Below are 19,802 nucleotides of genomic sequence, written 5' to 3'. Positions count from 1 at the left end.
ACTTCATGTCAGTAAGAATCGCCACTTTATGAAAAGGCAGCTTCTGATGCATCTGGTCTGGAATTCAGCCTGAGATTCTACATCTCTGAAATGATGGTGATTCTTTTTCTACTAGTCCAACAAGCACACTCCTGGCAAGGGTGTAGCAAACTACACGTGACTGCATTGTTCATTTTTAAAACTTTGAACCATAAATTTAACTTTCTGTTACAAAGGAGGAATAAATCTAGTTCTGGGAAAGTAGTAGGTAAAACATTAAGAAAATTAGATTTAGATATGTATTTTAACGAGGACCTTGGATTGTCTGGATAGGGATGTGCCACACACCCCACACCCTGTAAACTTGCCGGTACCAGTCATTTCAGTTTCTCCATTAGGATGTTAATCATAACATTTCCCTCCCTCTCTTCTGTCTGCTCTCTGCAGCTTGATATTGTCGGAGACAGTGCTGTGGACGAATTTGAAAAGCAAAGGCCAAGCAGAAAACAGAAAAGTTTAGGACTGCTCTGCCAGAAGTTTCTAGCTCGGTATCCAAGTTATCCCTTGTCAACTGAGAAAACTACCATCTCCCTAGATGAAGTTGCTGTCAGTCTTGGTATGTATCACCAGATTATCTGGAGGCTTGTCTCCACTCACAGTGGGAAACTGGTTTCCTTGGGCAGGCCAAAGACTTCAGGTGACCTTTTTTATAAACTAAAGAGTGGGCCTTTCGCAGGGTTGAGGACAAAGAAGTAGGCAGAGTTTCCTTCATCATCAGTATCTCTTTCTGCATAGAATTCTAGGAAGCTTCCTAGACAGGAGGGCCAAACAGAAATTCAGGGTTCTCTTGTCTTTTTCTGACCTTAAAAAATATTTTTGTAAAAGACAATTATTTCTTGATACTTCTAAATTAATATCATTTTTAAATTCATCTTCAGATATATGCAAAAAGCTTTAGAAACATCCTGCTTGTTTTGCTTTTTAATAATGCTCCTAAAAGTTCAGAACTGGTGTTATTTCCTTTTACCCCACAAGATTTGAGTACAACAGCATTATGTTGAAGCCATGTACTGTAATACTCATAGCAAGCCTGTCAAGCTAGAAAAAGCACATCTGCACATACTGCGACCAGCTAAATCTCATAACAAAGAAGAATACGTGTGTTCATTGAAGTAAGCATGCATAATGTTATGTATATATGTAATGTAATGTAATGTGTGTACTGCTGCTTCAAAGTTGAGACCCCTAGTGGGCATGGATTGCAGTTGATTTCCGGATGAACGTGTTGGCAATAGTTAAACAGAAATCACAGTGATTTATAAGGCAGGTGGCAGAACCACTGAGCTGAACCCCCAGCCCAAATCACAGTTATTTAAAAGTCTGAGAGTATCCTCTTAAAAAATAAAAAGGTTTTACATACAGGAAAATAAAGATTTTGAAGTAATCAACTAAATAAATTACAGTTTTTATTTGTTTCTTCCATAGCCCAGGAAAATGTCATCTGAATTTATTCATTATGTCAGTGTGACTATTAATCTGAATTTTTCAAGATGATAGCTATAAGCAGATTTTGGTTGTTGGGAACCACAATAATAAGGAAGTTATGATGGGAAGACCTTGAGTTGGTCTTTGGGTCAGATAGGACTGGATTTGAAGCTCAACCCTAGAATATATAGGTTATAAGAGCTTTTAAGAGTTAAGTTACCTTTTTGTGTTCATAACGAGGAACCTACCTACTTTGCAAGACTATGAAATTGGAAATAATGGGAATAATATGTCTAATTCAGTACCAGCATGTTGTCCTTCTTATTACATGGAACATTTTCTACTCAATACTTACTAGATTCTTCTCCATACCTGTAGCTGTTCTATCAGCCTTCATAGTAAGAAAGAGAAAATAGGGTGCTGGGCTTGGAGAGCCTTTTCTGAACCCAGAAGTGTAGTATAATATTCTAGGATCAAGGCCATCGGTCAAGAAAAGGAAACTGCTAGCTGGGCAGAAGCATGGTGAAGAGCTAGTTAGGGCACAGGATTCTGGGAACTAGTGTTACAGAAAATGGGATCAAATGACTGGTCACTGAGTGTCCTCATGAAGCCTGTCTCTAAACACCCAGTGTCTGTCCGGAGGTCCTAATACTGATGTCACTGCAGAACATGAAAGATTATATGTTGGAGGGACAGGTCTCAGGGAGGACAGAAGAATGGATTCTGTTGTCATCTTGGCTGCTGATCATTCTACAGAGCTCCATGTTATAACAGCCTGGGGCAGAACTACTGAGATTTTTACAGCAGCTTCCCAATGCCTCGTTATCACCCAGACATGCCAAGTAAGCATGGTATCTCTCTTCATGTGAGGTTGGAAAATGGGGTTCTTTCCTAGACGCTGTTTCATTATTGATCATTTCCTGGAGTCTAAACTCCCTGCTACATCCTGGGTCATAAGTTATAAGACCATAGTTTAACCAAAGATGTGCAGAGCATTCAAATTGCATTGGTTCCCAGATTCTGATACTATTAGATTTTTTGCTGAAATTAGGGGCAAGAACTTAAGAATAGGGAGTGACATTAGTAACCAGAAAACAGTATAGCCTATGAAACTATTTTACTGTGCTGAGAGTTGTTCTTGATAGGTTCCATAGGGAACTAAACTAAGCATAGCCACAATTGGAAATCTTTGACTGTAGCTGATGTCACAACTAGGATTAATGGAACAATCTCAATATAAAAGAAAAGAGAGCTTAATACTCTCAGATTAACCTTCAGGTGTTGACACCTGTGAGAAATGGAACTCTAGTATACCAGCCCCAGAGTAATTAATTCGAGCAGGATTGAAATAGTGGTAAGCAGGCAAGAAGCTGCCATATTGGGTTCCTCTAAAAGCATATTAAACATCACGCTACTCCAAATCGTCAGAATCCTTTATTAGCCCTTCTTGGGATGTTTAGCCACTACATGGAGACTAAGCAGCTCATTATCAAATACATCATAACAAAACAGCAGGGCATATGGCTGGCTCTGGGGTGTCTCAGTTGCATTCACATGACATTTCTAATGGGAAGGTTTATAGAAGGTTACACGCTAAACAGAATTTGTTAATATGTGAAAACAGACTGGAATAAAGAACCAGGCAGTTCTAGACAAGAGGCTGCTGTCTGCTCCTGTCAGCACCGTCCAGCTGGCAACAAAGGCTGAGTTTTGGGGGGTGACAATCCTTTCAGGGTCATAAGCTGAAAGGTTCTGAACGACTGTGAAATGTCTCTCATGCATGTGATAGGACTTCCTCTCAACCCTAAAGTGTGCCTTGCAATTTGGTATCTTTCTCACATTAAATCTTTAGACTAGCCCAAAGCTGTATTCACTGACCCTGCCCTGATTATATTACAGCTCCTGGCAAGTGAACTGAAAGAGGGCATCTTCGTAGCTGGGCTGGTTTTCTGCAAGGTGCCTGGAGGCTTTGTTATGGATACTTCAATGAGAGCAAAAGGGAGCAGAGGCCCTGGAGACTGTTGCACAACAGAATGAGTCACAGGCATGAGATTTTCAAAGTCTTTCTACTGTACACTCTTGCTTTAGCTGCAATTTTAGGTATCTCCAATTTTATTAAAATACTCAAATAAGATGAACGCCTCTTGGGAGCCCTTTACATTTATAGATACGTTTAGTCCTCATCTTTTATGAAATAAATACTAAGACATGCAAAGGTTAAGTAACTTCCCAGGATCACCCAACTAGTAAGGGAAATCAGGCAGGCAGTCTGACCCCAGAGATCTCAACACTTAACCACTGTAAATATTTCTGGTAATACTGTGAATGACTCAAAGCCCCAGGTACATGGAGGAGGATGGGAAAGTAGAAAGGTAACTGATTAGTCTTTGTGTTTCACCGTTTGGCAGGATATGATGAAGGAGAACACAGAATGGTCAGTAGCAGTGATGAGCAAAAGAAGACTCATCTTCTTCCAACTCTGGCTATATAGCCTTGTCCAGTAACTTGAGATTAGTGCCTAAGCCCAAGAATCTTGAGTTTCCATTTCAAAATAGGAAACACTGTTTACTGTAATTTTTCTACACTGGGCCATTGAAAGAGTTACAAGTGTAATTATTTTTTCACATCATTCAGACTCCAAGAAAGGATAGTATTGTTTAGCAATGAAGTGTCAGTATTAAATACAGTTTATTTTATAGTTACATAATTAGGAATACAAGTCACAATCAACCATGCACTCACTCATCAAGGGAGCAGTATTATGTATATTGCACAGTACTGCCCATTTTAACTTGCAGAAATATTCGTGTGGTTTGCTAACGGGTCAAAAGAGCAGATGTTACACTATCAGGTCATACAGATAGAACTGTCTCCATCTCTACCCAGCTCTAAGCATTGGAGCATTGGATCTCAAGAAGAAAAAAGAAAACTAATTTCTATTGTTTGCCTCCTTACAGGTTGAATTTATGGAGCAGCCATAGTTGCTGGGCGTTAAAGTGGGTAACATACAAAGCAGTTCACAGACATGGTCCAGGCCCTCAAGGAATTTATACTCAAAAGGTTCACCTGTATGATATCTATTGGCTTCTGTTTTTCAAATAGGTGTGGAAAGGAGACGCATCTATGACATTGTAAATGTGCTGGAGTCCCTGCATCTGGTGAGCCGAGTGGCCAAGAATCAGTATGGCTGGCATGGACGACACAGCCTGCCAAAAACCCTTAGAACCCTCCAGAGACTAGGAGAAGAGCAAAAATATGAAGAACAGATGGCCCATCTACAACAGAAGGAGCTAGACCTGATGGATTATAAGTTTGGAGAGCATAGAAAAAATGGCTATCCGGATTCCCAAGATCAGCAGTTACTGGATTTCTCTGAACCTGACTATTCCTCTTGTGAGTCCATTTTAACCTCATGAGTAATGGCAGAGTGTGATGGTTTCTTCTGAAGAGATTCACTGCTAAGAAGAGAAATGCCAGATTGACAACCCTGGAGGGAAATGTCCTCTTACTCCATCTACTGAAGAAAGGGAGGCAGATGGCTCCCCATCTGGGCTGCCTACCCAACCTCACTTCAGATCCATCTAGTGGCAGTTCACTTGGTGTTTAGCATGCCCGGACTGTAGTTCACCAATAGTGTTCTTGTTGTAGATTGACAACCCCAAGCAGTTTTCTTTTCATGAGACTTTACTTTGAAGAAGTTATCTTCTCAAATAATTTTCTTTATCATATGTTGGAGTGGATTTCTTAGAAAAGAGCCCCATTAACAGGAAGTGATGAGAAAGACAACCCCTGCTTTCATTTTGCAGAAAGTTTTTGATTTATACCTGCATTTGTCTTTCCTCCCCCTAATAATTTTCCTCTGTTTTAGCCATTAATCTTCATTATTGTCACCCCTTCTGTTGCTAAGATGACACAGTACAAGTGCCACTCACGTTTTAATTGCAAATATTAGACATGGAAGGAAGGTGGGGCTGGTGTTCATTAGAGTCACAGCCTTATGCCTTTTAGTTCCACTCCATGTGGCCGTGCTTATCCTAATAACCAGGGAAGGCAGCCATCTGTCCGGGATGGTTTACCTGCCATCCACAGGACCACGCATCTAATAATTCTTTGTATAGAAAGCTTGTTTATTCACTTTCTGAAAAGAGTTGGAAGAGGTGGGCACCTACTATATTCTGAAAATTTTGAGCTCTCTTATCTTTGAGAAGGAAGTTTGATGTTCTGAAAACAGTTTCTGAACCCTGCCCTCTCCTTTTATCTGTCTAAATTAATCTTTTCACAAAGTTGCTTCAGGAAAACTACCACATGGATTCTATCACATGACATATAAGTATAAAAGTGTTGAGAATAGCTTACAATATGCATGTAAGAGTTTATGCCTACTCCAGAGTAATTTTGTGAGCCACAAGAAAATCCTGATTTCTTTAGAAGCTGATTTTTGTGATGTGTGTCCAACAAGCTTCTGCCTATAACAAGGGTAATCCTTCCATATACTGTTGGAGCTAGATAGTTCTGGTAAACCATAACACAGCCTTTCTTGTAAATCCCATGTTTTGATACTTACATTTCTTCCCTTTGTAGCATCTGCGAACAGCAGAAAAGATAAGTCTCTGAGAATTATGAGCCAGAAGTTTGTCATGCTATTCCTCGTCTCCAAAACCAAGATTGTTACTCTGGATGTGGCTGCTAAAATACTGATAGAAGAAAGCCAGGATACCCCAGACCATAGTAAATTTAAAAGTAAGAATCTTTGCCTAGATTGGTTTATCAGCACCAAGAGGGTGGGATTTCATAGATTGATATGTTCTGCCTCTGAGATTAAAAGTATATGTGTATTCTTTTTGAGAAGTATACTCTATCTGTTATTCATAAAGATTCTTAGTGCTGTGAAAGGTCAGCTAATCACATAATAGAATTTTAAGTTCCTGTCAGGAAGCTTTTCCTCAACAGTTAGGGAGCCGGTGACAAGCAGAATGCCATCCAGAGAATGACAGCCAGGAAAGGTGTGAATTACTTCGCATTTCTCTTTAGTAACATTGCATTGGAGACAGAATGTCTGAGTTTTCTTTCCCCTTTTCTCCCCACCCCCTGCCTACTCTTCTGAAGGGTGGAGATGAAAGTTTTCTACAGGTAAGCGTCAGAGGAATAAACTGCCAGGGCAGGGGTGGTGGGACATGGCTAATGGACAAGGACAGAGTTTCTGAGTGTCAAACCCAGTGCATCCTCCATTTTGATGGCTCCAAAATCCTGAGCCAGTACCCTGGGCCCCTGGTGAGAAGCCATAAGCTCATTCTCTCGCTTTTTTTGTTTGTTTCCAGCTGGAATGATACCACCTTATGGATGGAATAGCTAGATAGAATTCAGCACTGGCAGGATAGAGGTGAACGTTTGATGTTTCTGGACAATAATTCAAAGTCCTTTGGTTGATCTGAACCTGGGAATCAAGTGGTTTACCCACCTGTCAGTCATTTTCTTACATAGAAAATGCTTTATGGTCATTGTCCTGCCTGTTTGATGTGTTACCAGCCCTTCTGAATCTTTCCTCTAGTATATGCATTTCTTAAGTGTCTCTCGCAATATTTCTTAAGACTCCAGACAAGCCCGTTCCAGCCCTCCTGCTGGGTACCCAGAGTGCCATGCTTTCAGGTGAAGAGCAGCTGTCTTTAACACAGTTGTACCTCATGACCTTGAGTCCTGGGCATCACATGTGCCCAGATTTATAGCCTTGCAGGAAGCCCTGGAAAATCCCTGTCATCTTCACAGGCCAGCTGCCTTTGAGCAGGCTGTATGACCTCCTGCTGGGAAAAACTCAGGGCAAGCTTTTGACATGCCACATGGCAGAATTACATTATACTAAGCCTTTAGTCATTTCCCCCCTTGGTGTTTTTGCAATTCTGGTGCTCCCTGCTTATTACCAGATGCCTCTTGAAAGAGGTGTGAAGTTGTGAAAGGGAAGGGCACAGTGACCTTCCCTTAATATGTGTCTTCAGTTACATCAAAAATGGAAATCTTAGGTGATTTCTTGACAGAGCCATTGGTCTCATTCCACCCAGCTGCTTTCCTCTTGAGGTTTACATGGTTGGCATAGAAACATTACCTGTCACATAAACTAAAACGTATCCATCACAGGTGGCATGACCATAATTGTGTTTTGTATCTTCAAGCAAAGGTACGACGCCTCTATGACATAGCCAATGTTCTGACCAGCTTGGCTTTGATAAAGAAAGTGCATGTAACAGAAGAGCGAGGCCGAAAACCAGCCTTCAAGTGGATCGGTCCTGTGGACTTCAGCTCCAGTGGTAAGGAGGTGTGGTTTTTCCAGGGATCTATTTTATGTATAACTCCTAATTTCTTTTCTAACTTTGACCTGTACTACAGAGTGAGATTGATCTTTTCCATAATCCATATCACATATCTGATTGGACTAGCGACCTTACTCTTGAAGCAGTAGTCATTACCCTAAAAAATAGCAAATGCCGGTTGGCAGATATACAGTAGAAAGGGACATACTGCGAGCTTATAATGTGGGAGTTTCCATAACTACTAAATTACAGCTCTCGATAATTTTTTATTTTGTTCTAGAGTTCTTTCCTGGAAGTTTAGAATAAGAATTTAAAATGACACTTCCTTTGAGCTCTGGTTGCCTCTGCATTAGCAGAATGATACATTGTTTTTTCAGTAAAATCACAAATAATGTAAAAATTACATCAGTTATCACAAAACTAATGTGTGGTAAGGCTGGTTCTAAATATAGGATGATATAATGAACACTTCTTTTGTAATTTACTTAAAAGGTTACAAATGTCATAATTTTCCTAAACTAGAATGAAAGAGGGTATTATTTTCTACTTAATTCACAGGTAATATCTGAGCAATCAGAAACTAGATCCTACTGCACCAGGTGCTTTACACATAGCTGTACTGCCTGGGAAAAGCCATTAACATTATTTTTAAATTACCCTTTCAATTTTGGCATTGGTGGTATAAATTCATGCCACTTAACTCAGGCTTATAAAAGATACAGCTCTCTGCCTCACTTGTGACACATTATTCACTTAGGATCTAGATGGAACCACTTAAAATCAAGTATTACTAATTCAGCCCAGGGTTTTCTTACTGAATGTGGGCTATGTGCCAATTACTGTACCGCATACCATGAAAATTTTAAAGATAGGTGGGATGCTGTCCCTGCCTTCATGAAATATACATCTTTGACATATTCTGCTTCTCTGTCTTTGGTTTCTCCTTTCTGCCTGTGAAGACTTTTTTAACACTAGAAGTACAGCCATGCATCACTTAACAACAAGCATATGTTCTATGAGACGTGTCCTTTGGTGATTTCATCATAGTGCAAACAGCGCAAATGCACTTAACACAAACTGGCCTACTACAAAGTTACTAGGCAATACAGTCTTATGGACCAGGGCTGTAATGTGGTCTGTCCTTGACCGAAATATCCTTATAACTGTATTTTACTCAGCTATCAACTTCATGGTGTTTCCCTGATCATCCAGAGCAAATATCTCAGCTGAGCAATTGCAGTTAGGAATTGTGTTGTTTTGCTTAACAAAGCTGATAATGCATGACTGCCCTTGGCCTACACGTTTGAGGTCAGACATCAGTATTCATGTTTATCCCGTAATGCATAGAACAATGCCTTACTCACTTTAGTTAGCAAATGAGGTTGGTATTGACAGTAACCAATTAGCATATATTTGAAGGTCAGAGATCAGTTCAGTGCTAGACAGGGTAGCATTGGCTGTAAAGGAATTCAAAGAGCATACTAGACAGACTGTTAAGTTTTGAAGGAATCGCATAGGTGTGATTGAAAAATAAAGTGAATATTTAAATTTTTTAGAAATGACACAGTAGAAGACCCATTGCCATAAATCTCCCTCAGAGTACCCCCTCTCCTTTTAAAAACACTTCTTGCCACTGGGTGAAGCAGTTCTGGAAGTCCTCTGTTGTGTCTATGAGGTATGATAAGACATGGCAGATGCTGATGCCAAGTGCCATCCAGTGGAAAGGGAGGTTCATAAAAACATTACACTATGTTCTTTTCCACCTTGTTCTCTGGATCTAGCACCATGGGACTTCTGGCTCTTCCTCCTGTACAGTTAAAAATGACCATGGAAGGTAAACATTTTAAATCAATTCAGGATATCAAGGAAGTCACAACAGTGCAACTGAAGACACTGATGAAAAAGGACTTCCAGGCCTGCTTCAAAAAGTAGCAAGAAGAATGGGATAAGTGTTCAGAGCAAGGGGGAATATTTTGAGGGGATTGATACCATGCCTTTTACTGCAAAACATTTGCTATACTTTTCAGTCAGACAGAACAAATCTGGTCTACACTGGAGAGATCAGCCACCTTGATTTAAATAGAGAGCAGAGAATAAAGAATAATAAAATAATATCTCACTGGTGGGGACCAGATTTTTGGAAGGCCTAGAGTCAAGAAATTAATAGGAGTGACAAGGAGACTGAACATAGAAATTAACATATCCCTGCCAGCTTAAATCATTGATGGTACATCCATGACTATCCCTTTGGCCAGCCTGTACCACTGGTGGTACAAATCATACAGTCATGTGTCAGACAGTTTGAGCTGCCCAGCAACAAGAAATTCAAATTACAGCCCATTGTGAATGTGTTAAGAGGAAAGATGGTAAAGCCATTGAAAAAATAAGATCTCTGGGAAGGTAATATGGTGTTGAGAAGTCAAAAAATTCACATATTTGCACAACCAGTGGGAAAACAACTGGAACTCTTAATTGGATCTGGGTTTGGAATCACAGATTGAACTTATTTTCTCCACTCTCAGAAAGCTGGTCCTCTTTCTATATTCCCTCTAATGATGATAAATAACATCATCAACCCAGCAAATGAGTTTGGAAAACCTGGGCACCTTTAAATCCTTGATTCATTCTCTTTACCTTTTGAGTAGCAGTTAAACTTCATAAAGGTCTTTCTTTCTTCAGTTTGGCCAACTATCATACATAGTTATTTTAATAGCCTTATTGAGGTATCATTGGCATATAATAAGCACAAAGTTAAAATTACAATTTGATATTTTTGCTTATGTAAGACTTATAGTTATGCACCAGTGAAGTAATCACAACAATTAAAATAATAAACATATCTATCACACACAAAAGTCTTCCCCTGCCCCTATGTATTTCCTCCATGCTGGCCCTCACTCCCATCTGTAGACAATCTCTGATCCTCTTTCTCCAGTTCTAGGTTTGTGTTTTCACCAAGGTTGATCCCCATTATTTACAGATTACTTACTTGTGAATTTACTTGCGTACTAAAATTCATGTGTAACTCCAAAATCAGTATTCATGCTGTTTTCACAGTCATTTGCAAAAATACAAAAAAGAAAAAATTAAGTCGCCTGATACACACATTCCTGGATGTGGTGGAATAAGTCCTGCTTTAGCTTTGCAGTCTTTTTAATGTCATGTTTTCAATTCTGTGCATTTCATGAGTGATTTTTCTACCTAAAATGGCTCGCAAGGGTGACATCACCAACATGACTGACTAAACATGTCTGGTGTCAATCCTTCAACAACAAAGAACCAAAACAAAGAAGAAATATGTTTCACTAGAATATTTGAGGCAGAACAGTGGAGTTGAGATGTTGCAGAGCAGAGATGCACAATCGCCTTAGGAAGAAGGGAACCAAGTACACAGCATCTACTGCCCAGTCACCCCAGGTACCTGGGCAAGGTACCCTGAGTGATTCAGCCCTGCAGAGGTCTCTAGGAAACAGCTGGTCCCACAATACCCCTGTTGCCCTGGAATCGGCCAACCATCCCTACCCACCCACCAGCAGCCCCAGCAAGTAGCACCCAGCTGGAGTGGCTTATTTCTGAAGATATCCTTGGACTTCGATGTGCAGCCCCACCTAACCACTCTAAGAAGCAGCCAAGAAGCCTTTTTAAGTACTTTGGCCTGTAGAGTCCCTGGGGAAGAGTTGAATGGCCTTGCCCACTCATCTGTGACTCCAGAAAGAAGCCAAGCATCCTTCCCTACATGGCCCTGTCCATTCTCTTATGGAATCCATATGACAGCCAGATGATCCACTGAGATGGTAGGAGGCAGGTCACTAGGTCCTCTGTAGACACTGCTGATACTGATGACAGCAAAAGAAGCTGGACAAAGACTACATTAAAGCACCTACCTGGTGCTAACAGACTAAAGCTAACACAGCCTATTACCCAAATCCATAGGACGGTGGTGATTATGGCACATGTAATGTTTTTCTTTTAAGACAAAATATATTAATGGTTTTTTTCTAAACTGAAACCTCAGTATTTAGATTCAATTGCAGTATTAGCTCTTTGTGATAAGTGGGTTTTGGGTTGTAGTTTGGGTGCTTGATCTCTAAAAGGTCACCATCACTGCCCTAGGATATGTTGCCAAGAGAAAGTCTTTTACTATGACAGCCTATAAAATTAGTAGAGTCAGCTGCTCTGCCAGATGCACAGACATCAAAATAAGGACAGGAGAAGCATGAAAAAAACAGGTAATAGCCTTCCAGAGGAACATAACTCCTTAGCAACACTTCAAAAAAAGAAAAAGAAACTGATGAATTGCCTTACAAAGAATTCAAGAGAATGATTTTAAGAAACTTACACCCCAAGTGAAAGTCTGACTACCACCATGAAAGTACAAAACTCATTAACAGTAGAAATAGAAGAAAATCAAACCGTATCAGTATGAAAAAAACTACCAAACCACAAAGCTAACCAGAAGAGGAAGAAGGAAACAGAGGTTATACAAGACAAGAAAAATTAAAACAAAATGAATGTAAACACATTATGGCCCCCAGTTAGAAGATACGGACCTCTGAATGGGGATCTCCTGGGCCGGGGATTTAGCTCTGGTCCCAGCACCTGCCTCACAAACACAAGGACCTGAGTTTGACCCCATACCCCCCCCAAAAAAAAAGACCCAATGATGTGCTACTCAAGAAAATTACTTCACCATAGGCTATAAATGAATGATTGAAAAAGATATACCATGCAAATGGAAATCAAAGCAAGCAGGAGTAGCTGTGTTTATCAAATAAAATAGACTAAGTAAAAAAAACTTTAAAGAAATGAAGGTCCCTATAATAAAGAGATGAAGAAATTTTAGAGATGTAAATATACATGCCCTCAATCCCAACACAAGCACCCAATTGTATAAAGCCAACATTATTAGATCTAAAATTAGATGAACTGTAATAAAGGAATAGTGAGATTTCAGTACTTCTCTTTCACAGGTGGACATATCCACATAAAATCAAACACTGGAGTAAAACTACACGACATAGACATCAAATCAACCTATCAAATATTTACAAAATATTTCATGCAACAAGTACAGAAAACATTCTCCAAGAGACTCCAAGGAATTCATGTCAGACCACAAAACAAGCCTTCAATTTTTTAAAAATGGAAATCATAGCCTGTATCTTCTATAAGAGTAAAAGTAGAAATCAACAAGAGACTTTTAAAATATTACAAAAACATAGAAATTAAAAAATATTCTCTCAAATGAGCACTGAATCAGTGAAGAAATAAAAGTGGATATTTAAAAATTTCTTGAAACAAATAATAAAAGACAACATACCAAAACCTAGGCTATGAGATTGAGCAAAAGCAGTACTAAAAAGATTGTTTATAGCAATCAAGTGCCTAAATCAGAAATTAATTTTAAATGCCCTAACAGTGCAATTGAAAAAACTACTACAAAAGAGCAAACTAAACCCAAAATTAATAGAACAAAGATTAGACATGAAAGACTAAAATAAAATAGAAATAACAAGTTTTATATTTCTTTAAGATAAACTGACAAACCTTTCACTAGACTAACCAAAACAAAAAGAAGATATAAGCAAATAAAGTCAGAGATGAAAATGGAGACATTACAACAGATATCACAGAAACACAGGATCACTAGGGACCATTATGGACATCTATATGCCAACACATTGGAAAACCTAGAAGAAATGCATAGATTTCTAGACAAAGATAACCTACTAAAAAATGAACCATGAGGATATTGCAAATTTGAGTAGGCTAATATAATCAGTAACTATTATAAATCAGTAGCAAAGTCTCCCGACAAAGCAAAGTGCAGGACTGGATAATTTTACGTTTTTCTTGGTAGAGTTCACAGAGATTTTTTTGTCCTTTTGGTTACTATTGTTTTTTACTGTTGAGTTGAGAGAGTTATATATGTATTCTGCATACAAGTCTTTTATTGGGTAGGTGATTTCCAAATATCTTCTAATCTGTGGCTTTATTTTTTTCATTCTTTTAATGAAATTAGTGAATTAATCATGTCTTGAAAATCTTAATGTTAAGTCCAGTTATTTAATTTTTTCTCTTGTGAATCATGTTTTTAGTTTGTGTCTAAGAAATCTTTCCTTAACATAAAATCAAAAATGATGTAATGTATGGACTAAAGGGTTTTGGGGTAGTGGTTTGGCACATAAATGCCTACTTGTATGAGCAATATTTGTATAAAACGATTGTCCTTTCTCTACCAAATTTTTTTGTACTTTCATTGAAAATAAGCTGACCATATAGATACAGCAGTATTTTTGGACTGTTCAAAGTACCGCATTAGTCTGTTTGGTATAACGGTAATAAGGGTCTCTCAGAACATTTTCAGAAATAGTTTCCCCAAAATAATAGTATCTGTAGAATTAGTGTTATATTTTTTCCTTAAATGTTTGTAAAAGTTCATTAATGAAGCCATCTGTGCCTGTAATATTCTATGTGAGAAAATTTTTAGTTTCAGATTACATTTTCTTTAATGCTTATGGACTACTCCATTACTGTCTTCGGCTTTGAGTTTAGTGTGTTCTTATCTTAGTTTCTTAAGTGAAGTCATGAATTTGATTCCTTTAGTTGTCTATCCGTTATCGATAGATGGATACTAAAATTCTGATTATAATTGCAGGTTTGGCTTGCAAGTCTATCAGTTTTTTTTCTGTGTATGTTTTTAGTACATACAATTTACAGTCATGTGGAGGAGTGGATACATGTACATAATACAACTTGATTCTTTTTAAAATCCTCTTCCCTCCCTCCTCTGAATCCCCTTTCCCTATTTTCATTCTTGTTTGTATCACTGGTCTTGTCTTGTGTTTATGAGATGCAGTGTTTACATTCATAGAAGTTATTCCTGTACATGGTTCCTGTACCTGGCACATCTTTATTCTGCTCGTTCCCCTTCCCTCCCTCCTCTACTCATACCCACGTTCTCTTGGACCCCTTCCCATTTGCAAGAGATATATCCCCTTGTCTCCTGTCATCCCTATTCTGTTTGTACTTTGCCTTACTCCGATGAGATACTATACAGTATTTGAGTTTATGTGTCTGATCTATTTCACTCAACATTGTATTTTCCAGGTGAATCCATTTTCCTATAAATGTCTCAAATCTGTCCTTTATTGCCAAGTGGTATCCCATTGTGCATAGATACCACATTTTCCTTATCCAGTCATCTGTTGATGGATATCCTGGCTTCTTCTAGGATTTTGCTATTATGAACTCTACTGCTATAAACATCGGTATGGATGTATGCATGTAGTATGATGTCTTAAGCTCTTTAGGGAAGATACCTTGAAAGGAGATAGCTGGGTCAATATGGAAATTCTGATTTTAGTTCTTTAAGCAGTCTCCATACTGATTTCTGTAATGTTTGTACTAGTTAAAGCCCCTCTGACAGTGAAGCAGGATTCTTTTTTTTCCCTGCAGCCTCACAAGCGGTAATTTTTTTACTTCTCGATGATTGCCGTTCTTTCTGGTGTAAGATGAAATCTCAGTGTAGTTTGAATTTGCATTTCTGTAATGGCCAGTGATGTTGATCATTACATCATGTATTTATTGGGTATTTGTACTTTTGTGAAGTTTCTACTCATTTCACTTGCCCATTTTTTTATTGGATCTTTTATTGTGGGGGGGTCTAACTTTATTCTGTTAGTTCTCTGAGGAATCATTGGCAAAAACAATTTCCCATCTATAGATTGTATTTTCACTCTTGATTGTTTCTTTGACTGTGCAGAAGCTTTTTAACTTGATATGACCCCATTTGTTGATTCTTGGTACTATTTCCTGTGCAACCAGGATTTCTATTCAGAAAGTATTGCCTACTCCTATGACTTCAAGAGTTTTACCTATTTTGTCTTCTAGGAGGTTAAGTGTTTTTAAAGTTATATTAACATCAAAGTGTGCATTTTATAAAGTGTAAGTCTAGTTGGACTTTTCAGTGTGTTAAATCAGTATTGTAGTCAAAATACTATTTTGAGCTTGGGAAAAAAATTAGCCCAAACAAGCAAGCAATTCTGTCTGGATGGCAGAATTGTCTGCCTGGCTCTAGATGAGTAGCTCCACCTTGACTGTATATAGGTACTTTAAGCACAAAATGGTCCTCCAATCACCAACCTTCTATCCTCACTGTTCTGCGGCATTTCAACCATGAAGGCTGCTGGCCTTTTTCTCTTGTGCTCCCTTCGTAACTGAACCTCCTGCTGCCTAAGAAAGAAATAATAAAGCCTAATAATAGCAAATAGTGATTCTTCTACTCATTGCCCCAGAGTTTTAGTGTAAGAAGCAGATTTCAATTAATCTTGAAAGTGAATCTCAAAATATGCATGGTTAGGTTAGGGAGTGTGGTCAGGTTTTCCTTTGATACTCTCTGACAAAGCATTAAAATGTCAGGCCTGTTCCAGTTTGGGTTGAAGAACATCTTGCTCTACTTTTATTGCAGTTCAGATAATTTTAGGATATATATGGATTCATTCTCACTTTATAGTCATCCACTAACTTAAAAAAAAAGGAATATGTCAAAAAATGGGGTTTGAGACAAGACTCATAAAATTCCTTTGATTGTCTTTTTTATTTATAGGATAACTGTTCCAATTATAGGTTCAAAGTCATCTGTTGAAAAAGACTAAAATTATCCCAAATTACAGCTGTATAACAACACTACCAATTCTCTCATTTATTTAGATGATGAACTAGTGGATGTTTCTGCATCTGTCTTACCAGAACTGAAAAGAGAAACATATGGCAAGATTCAGGTCTGTGCAAGACAGAGGCTGACTCGTTATGGTTCCTTTAATACAGTTCAGACTTCTGAGAGGATGGAAAGGAAAGTGATCTCAGAACCCAGCAGCCCATACAGAAAGGAACAAGGTATCTGCCTTTGCTTACTCCATGCAATCCATCATGTGCTGTGTAATTGTAGCCTTACCCATACATTGACATTTTTAAGTGATCTGATTCTAGATTCTGCCTATTTTTTCAGAGGTCTACTTTTCACTAAAACAATTATTGGCAGCAAAGGAGATGCTGACTTCACAGTGTGTGAACATGGACCCCCACCTGAAATTGATCCAGTCAGTCTTGATCAATTGGTTTGCCATGGTTGGCCTGTTTAATATATCTCAGAAATTCACCATACTGACAAAGCAACACTTATTATGGTTTTGGCTTGGTTTGGTTTCTGATTCAGTTTTGATGAGACCTGAATTTGCCATTTGGAAAATTTCTCTCTAAATCAAAAAAAAGAACAAATTTAAGGTAGTCTTACTATCCCCAAGTTATAAATAATGAATTCCACTGCATTGATTGGTATTTATAGGCCTCTTCCCATATTTTGTTAACCTTCATTTATGTTTTCAGGATCGGGTGGTTATTCCTTAGAAATTGGAAGTCTAGCTGCTGTCTACAGGCAGAAAATAGAAGATAATTCACAGTAAGTAGTCTATTCTGTTTCCTAGTATTAATCTTGACTAAATTGAAATGTCACCCCCAAAGATAAAATTTAAATCATCTATTTTTTTAATTAAGAATTGATAAATTTTCCCTTTTACCCAACTGTATAGAATCAGTGAGGCAAAAGTATGAAAAATGTATTCTCTAAGCTATGACAGTTTATATATAGGGAAATAATAAAGAGACAAATACATTGATGTTTAAAACAAGGTCACATGAACATGACACCAAGAAATGAAGACTCTTAGCCCCGTGGATCATTTTATCATCATCACAGCTAACTTTGTGTACTGAGTACCAAGTACTATTTCAGTGTTTATTAACCTATCTGACCATAATCTTTTGGGGCTGTCTCCATTGTGCTCATTTTATAGAAAGGAAAATAAAAAGAGGTTAAGGAAGTTGCCCATGGTCAGATTGCTACAAAGTGACAGAGGTGGGATTCAGATCCAGGCTGTCTGCTTTGAATTTGGGATCTAATGTTGAAATAAATCAGTGTATAATCTGAGAAAGCAGAAGAAACATGAAAGAGGAAATGAAAAAGGTTCTTAATGAACATATGTTAAGAAACAGATCGAGTCAGGCTCAAGGAGTAGATGGACAAAGGCTGCTGAGTTTAGCTGTCATGATTTGTCTGACTAGGATGGTAAAGGAAATATCATTCATAACAGGTGGATATAGGCCACATTAGCAAAAAGCATTGAAAGCCAAGTAGAAGCATTTAGATTCAACAGATACTACAGAACAAGTTCACTGAGGAAGCTCCTTTGGCTGCTTTAAACTGGTGAGACTGGAATTAGAAATGGGCTCCTGATGAACTGACCAAACAGGGCCTTCGCTGGTGGTAGTTCTGGTCTACTAAGGTACAGATCTGAACCCTGTCAGCCAGAGACAGAGAGAAAGAGAAATTAGTGTAAGACAGCGACTCAGCAGACTCACTCCAGGAGCGGCTTCTCATCAGGTGTGGTGGTACACACCTATAGCCCTAGCACTAAGGAAGTTGAGGCAGCAGGATTGAGAATTTGATGCTATCCTGGATATAAAGTGAGTTTAAGACCAACCAAAATACAGAGCAAGTCCCTTTCTCCAAAAACAGAAAGGAGGGAGGACATCTGGGGGCCTGGTGATGGTAGTATTATACTGGTGGAGATGAGGTTAAAGACTGATGGCTGGGCATCTTATAGTGCTTAATACATTCATTCTGGGTCTGTTAGTGTCACAGAGCTGAGTAATGCAGATTGCTACTTAGCAAGAACCTGGACAGAGCAGTATACCCCTCCCTATAGCCTAGTGTACTCCATTCTGTTCCCAGCAGCAAAATATGAGAAAGCAGGCAGAGTGGACCATGGTGCCTTCCATCAGAAGGGCTACAAGAATCTCTTGTCTTCTCTACCATTTCTTAAAGGATTTTCCTCTTCCCAAAAATGTACTTAAAATTAAAACATGGACATGTTCTTAAATATGTGGAGGTTTTTTTAGAAAGGCCCAGACATTGCTTATAATCACAAATATTAATGGGATTTATTTCTAATTGTATACTAAGAATTCTCTAGTAACACTGAGCAGCATGGAACAAGGATGATAGAAAGTAATTATTTAGTAGATGAGTTTATTTCTTTACTCTTGCTTATTTTACACTTGATCTGAGACAACCTACACTAAACTTTTTCTAAATCAAAGTCTGGTCCAGACTCTTACCATCTTTTCATGATCATGATCATGCCACCAAATAGCCCAAACAGTATCGCTGCACTCCTGACTGGGTCAGTCTCTCCTAAGGAAGGCAGAGTCCGGAAATGGAGAATGTGTTAACTTGTTGGTGCTCATTATGTTTCTTCTCATTACAGTGAAAGCACCTCTGTCAGTAAGAGAGTGGTATCTACAGCAGGCAGCTCAGAGACCGGCTTCCCTGTTGACTCTGAATACTGTGTTAATCCATTAGCCCACCAAGTATTTTCTGTTGCTCAAGACTTGCCAACATTCTCCATGCAGAACAGTCTGAATGGACAAGTAGGCATCCCCCTTGCTCCCGTGTCCTCTGATGTGGAGAGCATGAAGCCACCTCTGCTTGCCGGCCAGTCCCTGGTGTACGTGCCCTCCACCTCACTGTTCATGCTGTGTGCAAGCCTGCGGGAGGGACCATCCCCAGAGTCGGGGTCAGAAGGGGATGGCAGAAGCTCGGAGATCCCAGCCACAGCAGAGCTGTCCTTGACACCTTCCAGTCAGAAACGCCTCTGTGAGGACAAGAAGTCCTGGGAGGAGCACGAGCCTGCCACTAAACGACAAAGTCGGGAACTTGAAGACAGCCCCTTATCCCTGGTCTTGCCCAAGGTAAGAGGGTGTGGGTGAACTGTCTGGTGCCATCCCGTAACCCCTTAAGACACAGATACACATAAAATAACTAATAAGACCCAGCCTCGGCAACCTAGAAACTTAGTAAGACCCTGTCTCAAAATAAAAAACGGTCTGGTGGGCTGGGGATTTAGCTCAGTGATGTTGCTGCCTGCCTCGCAAGCACAAGGTTCCAAGTTTGATCCCTGGTACAAAAAAAAAAAA

At 39.0% G+C, this 19,802-nt stretch overlaps 1 protein-coding gene across 7 annotated transcripts in view; it reads left to right on the top strand.

Annotated features, from left to right (window-relative positions):
- E2f7 (E2F transcription factor 7) overlaps positions 1–19,802 on the top strand; it is a 39,664-nt gene that overhangs the window by 11,942 nt on the left and 7,920 nt on the right. For 4 of the 7 annotated variants that reach the window (XM_010639529.2, XM_010639526.2, XM_019209833.2 and 1 more), the window contains exons 4-10: positions 427–595; positions 4,567–4,857; positions 6,046–6,204; positions 7,629–7,763; positions 16,479–16,664; positions 17,154–17,226; positions 19,094–19,577. In XM_010639529.2, coding sequence (XP_010637831.1) covers positions 427–595; positions 4,567–4,857; positions 6,046–6,204; positions 7,629–7,763; positions 16,479–16,664; positions 17,154–17,226; positions 19,094–19,577 — 1,497 coding nt within the window. The remainder of the gene's footprint in view (positions 1–426; positions 596–4,566; positions 4,858–6,045; positions 6,205–7,628; positions 7,764–16,478; positions 16,665–17,153; positions 17,227–19,093; positions 19,578–19,802) is intronic. The other 3 variants (XM_010639528.2, XM_010639527.2, XM_010639530.2) reach the window with 3 other exon arrangements.

The sequence above is a fragment of the Fukomys damarensis genome, unplaced genomic scaffold, assembly GCF_012274545.1.
Source record: "Fukomys damarensis isolate Sample0158 unplaced genomic scaffold, DMR_v1.0_HiC HiC_scaffold_15, whole genome shotgun sequence".
Taxonomy (NCBI): domain Eukaryota; kingdom Metazoa; phylum Chordata; class Mammalia; order Rodentia; family Bathyergidae; genus Fukomys; species Fukomys damarensis.
This window is presented reverse-complemented; position numbering and strand designations above follow the sequence as displayed.